Below are 7,233 nucleotides of genomic sequence, written 5' to 3' on the forward strand. Positions count from 1 at the left end.
AAGAATGGAATTCACTCACCAGTTATGTAACTCAACAGCGGAACATGATAAACTTCAAAATAAAACTAAAAGGTTATTATTCAGCACTAAATTTCACTTATTAATATCCATGGGGTGTTCGGGGGAGCAGAAGCTGGTAAAATACAACTATATATATATATATATATATATATATATATATATATATATATATATATATATATATATATATATAAAAGCTCAAATATAGTGGCTGCAATATTCCAATAGCAAGACAGATTCCAATTATACTGTATATATTGTGAATGTAATTAATAGTAAGAATGCAAGGTTCAGTGTTTCACTGTTCAGAAGACTGAGATCATGGTTAGTTTCAGTGGTAGATCTTTCATTAATCATTATTATTATTGTTGGGTCATGACATCTTTGTAGTAGAACAAAATCCATTTCTATGCTGATTCAATGTGGGAGTATTGTGTGTTGTATGCAAAACTCACCAGATTTCAGGCTGAAAGAATGACATTTAGGGTATTTTTGCTGCTGTCAAATGTCGGGTCAAATTTGTCCTGAACAGTAAGGGTTCAAGTCCTTCATTGGTCACTGATTAAACCCGCAAAAGCTCACATCTGTGTGTCAAAGTCACAAAATTAGACATTTCCCCCCCACCTCTGCCAATCTACCATTCTATTACGGTTTAAGTAGGAGCTCAAGTGCAGGAAACAAGCAGACACGCTGAAGCGATTTAACAGAATTTATTCACAAACTGACATTTTACTACAAGCCAAAACAAGGGTCGAAACTGATCTACACTATTACTCGAGATGAGCACTCTAACACAACTAGTGGTGAGGAGGACAAACCACAACCTAAGACGGTAACTCACAGTGTGTAATACCCAGGCAAGAAAGGTTTTAATGAAACTTTACTAAAACTGCGAAGCTCTAAACCCTAACGCAAACAACAGGCTCGAATGCACACTTCTGGAAACACAGGCTAAACTATAACAATAGGGCACAAAAATGCCACCCAAAATAACTTCGATAAACAATCACAACTGAATCTAGGCTGACGCTCGGACTGGGCTCACGCTGGAGGACCTCATGTGGACGAAAACCAGGGAGAACTTGAGACGGCAGGTAGGTATGGAGAAGACGCCAAGGAACGGCTGTGATGGATTAATCCCGAGTGAAGAAGACGGCGAAGAATCCAGGTGAGACCAGGCAGATCCGAAACTACGACGAAGGAAGACAAACCATGTTACTACAGGTACGTGAAATAGAGAACTTTAAACTATAGTGCGAGTAAACCAGTACAGGCTGTATCACGATCTGGCACTGAGAGGTGAGTAGCGTCTGCTTAAATGCTGAGAGAGTGAGGTCTGATTGGCAGCGTTCCACCTGCTCCTGAACCTGCTGATGAGGGTGATGTGGAACACCTGGTGCAGCAATTACTCCCAGGAACACCTAAAAAGGAAAAAGAGGAGGAGAGAGAGCACTATCTTGATCTGGCAGCTGCCAGCTTGACACATTCACTGCAGCTCGAGCACGCCAGCTCACCTACAGCTCTGATAAAACACTGTAAAGCTACTCTAAGCTACACACCGGAAACCTGTGACATTGCAGTAAAATTAGCAATACATGTTAGAACTGGTACCTGATTCTGAAGAGTGATACTGGTACAGAAAGAACAACTCTGCAAGCTGACATCATCAGTTACTAAGTTTGCTAAATGTGAAACTCTTATCTGAATCCATAGATTGAAGGTAGAAGTGTTCAGCGATGTTGTTGACTGCCTTTTTTTGTCATCTAGCATATAAATAACATCATACAAACATGTTAACAAGGTAAAAAAACAACAATTTGATTTTCACTGGAGGGGCTCTTTAATGTAATTTCTACAAAATGAAAAAGACTGACAGTCTCCAAGCTTTACCTCTCTTTAATTATCTGTAAAAGTCACATCAAATTACATGCTTTCCAGTAAAGCTGCAAGAAATTATAAGGAAATAACACACTCATAAAGGAAAGCATTACCTAAAAGTTAAATAAGACGTGTTTAATAAATTACCACAGTACAGAAACTGCATATTTACACATTAAACAGAAACACATCACTCAAAATCCTGCATTCAGTTAAGCCTTCAGTCTCCAGAACAGTTTTTCTAAACTGTACAGCGTCTGTGAAGAACAACAATCCCTTGTCGAAGCCTTCCTGTCCCCCGTTGCAAAGTGAAATACCATCAGGCCTCAGCTCCGGATGTCTAAAAAAACACAACCTTTGATCACACAACTGTCCTCATCCTGACTTAAATCCTCTGGTGTAAAGTCATGCAAAAAGTCCCGATACCAGATACAGTTCATGGTGCTTGAACATTTGTGGTTTTTATGCCTCTTCCTCCACAGAAACGAGGCGTGCATCGAAGCTAAACCGCCGACATCAAAGGGGAAGCAAAGAGCAACAGTTTCCACATCACTGACAACCCCACAGACCAGTCTAATATCTGATGTGTAAAGTCATGGGTTGTAAATCCATCTAAACACATCGGTCATTCTCTGGGAGGAAGCTGCTGAGAGTGAGGTTATCTCCTAAATCGTCGTCGCTGTCTCCACCTCCGGGAATCACCCGGACTCCGTTTCGAACTGGGTTGCGTTGCCTGGTGTAGCTGTAGCTGGGCTCGGGCAGCAGGGCGGAGATACACATCATCTCAGTACCCTGCTGGGGTTTCTTGACTCTGTACTTCCTTGCTGACAGCTTGGTGCAGAGGACGATGGTGGAAACCATGAAGACAGTGGCCAGCGCTGCCAGGGCGGCGATGATGATGAGGCAGTTCCTCGCCAGGCTTCGGGTGGAGCAGGGTTGGGTCTCAGTGCTGGAGGGGCTCTTTGTGACGTGACGGGGTGCTGCTGTAGTTGCTGGCATTGGTCTAAATGTTGGAACCGGTAGCTTCTTGGGGTTATCAGGGACCAGGATTCCTGCAGAGCTGTTGGAGACGGTGGAGCTGGGAGGGTCGGTTGAGACGGACGTAGGCGTGGAGCTGGATCCTGCTGCTCCTGTAGATGTGAGGACAGTCGTAGCAGAAATGGGATGAGATGTAGATGGAAGCTCAGAGCTGATTTTGGACGTCTCAGTTGTTGCACCAGGCATAGAGGTGGGGTTAAACACAGGTGCTGCCTCTGACGTAGGGTTTGTTGTCATTGTGGTTCCAGTTGAAGCTGAAGGACTGCTGAGGTTCTGGTTGAAGATCTGAGTGGCCTCATTGGAGGAGACGGTGGAAGATATCTGGGAGGTGACCTCAGACTTGATGATGGATGTGGGCTGCGGAGAAGACACAACCACCGTGGCTGTAAATGCGGCAATAGTTGCTGCTGGAGCAGTTGTGTCATTAAAAGTGGTGGCTGATGGTTGATGGGACTGATCCTGAGCATGTTTGTCTGTGATTGTTGTGGAGTTGTGGAGCTGGTCTTCACTTGCAGCTGTGGTCTCTGCTGTGGTGGTTTGAAGCAATCTGTGATCTGAGCCGCTTGTAGCTGCTGCTGCTGTTTCTGCTGCAGTGCTCATGACAACCAAACCAACTGTGCTGTTATTTAAACTGTTAGCCTCTTGCGTTTCCACTGTGGGCAGCACTGCGTTCTCTGTCTCTGCAGCAACGCTAACTTCTGCAGGTTTGTGAGTCGGTTTCCAGGTTGCAGGCTGCAACTCTTTTTCACCGTAAAGTACAGTCGAGGCCTTAACAGTGAAGTTACCGTCGGTGGGTTGTGGAGTGGGAGCAGTCAGGGACTCCACGGCAAACAAAACACAAATCCTCCATAGCAGAGCTGGATACGTCTTCATGCTGAGGAGCAGCATTGTTGAATAGAAGATCTGAAATTAAAGAATAGGGTAAAGTTTACTGACGTCAAATGAAATGTTGACTAGGTTGACTAGACACACATGGGGGGAAAAAAACTATGTGTCATGTGTCTGCGAGTGGCATCTTATGATGAAACAATCATGTGTCTTTCACCACACCCAGTGCTTCATTTTCACAGGAAAAAACACAGAACTACTGCATTTGTCGAGTAAATGTGAAACTTTGAATCATCTACATTTGGAGATGATTTGGAGTAAAATTAAAGAAAAATCTGCAGAAAAGGATCCAAAATCAATGGCAATGTTTGCAAAATGAAGAATAAAAGAAGTGTTTGAGGTAAGAGGGTAGTAAAATAGATTAAACTCGTTACATTTGGTCTAAAAAAATTGAAAATGACAGATAACAGAGCATCTTTTTAAAAAGTAACATCATTCAACAGTCTTACATAAAACCAACAGTGTGTCCTAAAGCCAGAAACATTCAACTAGAACAATTCAAAATATGTCCTCAGAGGCACCTGTCACTGTCTTACCTTGCTGCTGGTAAAGCAGAGGGATGGATGTGACGGTAAAAGGTGGTAAAAGTTGACTTCAGCTCATCTCAGGCTCTCTGGTCGAAGCAGACTGTAGCACAGCTTCATGGAAGAAAAGGAAATGTTCAGTCTTTAAAAAAACGGCACTATGTAACACTTTCAGATAAGTCAGAGAGACACTTCCGTTTGAAACATACAGCCTCAGATGAAATCTATCAGCAGATTTTTTTTTGAGAGGATGAAGCCGCGCACAATCTGAGCTACCACATATAAACAATTTATCTACTTTGAAGAACTTGGAAGACGTGTCTTACCTCACTGATGCAAAGCTGTGGAGCATGCTCTGTTCGCGTGCCGTGCTTACTACTTTATTTAAAGCAGCGGGAAGTGCTCAGTTCTGTAAACTGCTCAGATGCTTTCTCATGTCAACCCCTGATCACAGTTCTGTCCAAAGCTAAGTGTCATGTGGGTAAAAAGCTGCAGTCGGTTCAGTTACACAAGGACAAACCGAGAAATCAACTGAAACTCAATGTAATCAACCAGAAAGTCCATACACTGACTGGATTGTGTGTGTTGCTTAGATGCCCTGTAGCTTCTAAGAGTCATAATGAGAAACATGGACTCCCACATTTGTACCCTGTGAGGAAACAAAAATGTTCTTCTTGTGTTGAAATAATAACTGTCACTTCCTGGACTGGGGAGCCACACTGAGATGTGGTTAAAAAAAAAGTTGAACATGAAGATAATCTGCTTTTTTTTTTTTAAATTTTGGTGTTGCTATGCAGTAACACAGATAGCATTTAATGGGCTCAGACTGACTATATACACCCACAGTAAAAGCAGCATTTGGTGTGTTAAGATAATAAAACATATCAAGATTGCTGAGTTAATTAAAAGTAGTTTCTTCAAAGGTAATTTTTTAAGCAATTTTCAGGCACTTTTTATCCCATTTTATACTTCCACTCCATCATAATTCAGAGGGAAATGTTGCACTCAGCTTTAGTTACTTCTATGAAGTAGATTTGACACATTAGATAAAACAAACTTTAAAAATACACTACAGTTGCAAGATTAAACTAGTGTGTTGCAACCTTTTCTGGTTTCTTACAAAAAGAAGTTAAAGATGATTTGCTAACAGCTCCACCAAACAGTGGTTTTTCTTATCTGCTGCCCCTGATATAAAACTGGATATAGATCAGTTCAAACTAGCTCCAAGTGCAGCAGCTACAACATGCTGCCAGAACACTGGTACTTCTGTATTTATAATCTAATAATGTCATATATATATATATATATATATATATATATATATATATATATATATATATATATATATATATATATATATATATATATATATATATATATATATATATATATATATATATATAAATAAAAATATCCCTCTGTGAACAAACTAGAACTTTTATTTTACCACTTTAGCTACATTTTTGCTGCTAAAATGTGTGTACTTTTACTCAAGTTGGATTTCTTTATGTAAGACTTTTACTTGTAATATAGTATTTCTATCATTGCAGATCTATTTGTTCCACCACTGATGATCATATATTGAACTTTTTCAAACAACTTTAAAGTTCCTAACTTTTATGGATGAGGTAGTTTATTGAGAAAACAGTTGGTAGATTAATTAATAATAAAAATATCTTTTAGCACAACCAGCTCCTTCCATCTAACTACCATCCAAGTGAAAAAGCAGCACTGGAGGAGGAAATATTAGTACCGTGCAGTAAAAATGTAAAGGTTAAAGTGATCATTATGCTGCCAAAAAGACTGTGGATTATGATTTGTGATGCAGGAGCAATATTTTAATGTTGCAGCTGCTCAGGAAAGAGCTTTAACGGTTTTATGTTTTATTGAACAATATAACATTTTATCCTGTGATCATAGATTTGATGTGCAAAATATTAATCCATAGCTGTCGAATGCAGTGGAGGAAGCGGCACTTTAAAAAAAATCTGAAATGTAGAGGAAGTATAAAATGAAAGTCATGTGGGTCAATCTATAATTGAGAGACTTTTGAAGTCCATGGGATATACCTTGCATACATTTTTATTAAAAGTTAAAAAAAATAGAATGTTTTTTATGTTCATTATGATCATGTCTTTACAAAGTCCATAATAATTTATTATGGAAACAATCACTCATTAATAAAAAATGACTGAATATCACTAAAATGTCAACTAAATAACCGTCCAAATTTAATAACAACCACCTTCTCCCATTACAAAAACACCTCTCAAGGAAGTGTGTTAATTCCAGATCACATGACCTGCTCCACATGATGTCATTTCCTCCTGAAGAAAAGACTGGCCAGACTCCAAGGCTTTCTGAGTTATTTAATATAAAGTAGTGTGTGAGTCAAGTGTGGATTTATGGCATGTCAACAGGTTTACTACAATATCTTTAGAAATAACTTTTAATTGTGTATCTAATATTTAGAAGAAGCTTTGTGTAAAAATGCCACGTGGTGTTTGGTTATAGGTGGCCATGTTGATTTTAGACCTGAAAACAGCAAAAATGTCAACTATGATACCTGCCAACTATGTTACAAAAAGTCGTGCAATTATATATTGACCCATGTGCACTTAAAGTAGCACTTGACTAAGAAAATGTACTCAGTTAAATCTCTTCCTTGGCACCACATACCGACTGATAAAAGCTGCTCAAATATTGGCTACACCTGCAGCAGCTTTTAACCCGTCTGAAAAGTCACTTTTCTTCATGGTGACATTTCAAAGCCACATCAGAGGACAGAAGTGAAACTAAATGAACGAAAAGCTCCTGCTGACGCACAGTTAGAGGAGTGTCGACTGAAGACTCAACAGATCAGAAGGAATGGTGGGAAAAAATG

At 39.8% G+C, this 7,233-nt stretch overlaps 1 protein-coding gene across 1 annotated transcript; it reads right to left on the bottom strand.

Moving 5' to 3' along the window:
• Positions 1-1,899: 1,899 nt before the first annotated feature.
• selplg (selectin P ligand) lies at positions 1,900-4,963 on the bottom strand. Its single transcript, XM_023270032.3, has 3 exons — positions 4,676-4,963; positions 4,362-4,463; positions 1,900-3,840 (listed from the first exon to the last, which is right to left on the bottom strand). The coding sequence occupies exon 3, from the start codon at positions 3,823-3,825 to the stop codon at positions 2,512-2,514; it is 1,314 nt and encodes a 437-aa protein (XP_023125800.2). The 5' UTR covers positions 3,826-3,840; positions 4,362-4,463; positions 4,676-4,963; the 3' UTR covers positions 1,900-2,511.
• Between the last annotated feature and the right edge of the window lie 2,270 nt (positions 4,964-7,233).

Source organism: Amphiprion ocellaris, chromosome 17 (assembly GCF_022539595.1).
Source record: "Amphiprion ocellaris isolate individual 3 ecotype Okinawa chromosome 17, ASM2253959v1, whole genome shotgun sequence".
Taxonomy (NCBI): Eukaryota; Metazoa; Chordata; class Actinopteri; family Pomacentridae; genus Amphiprion; species Amphiprion ocellaris.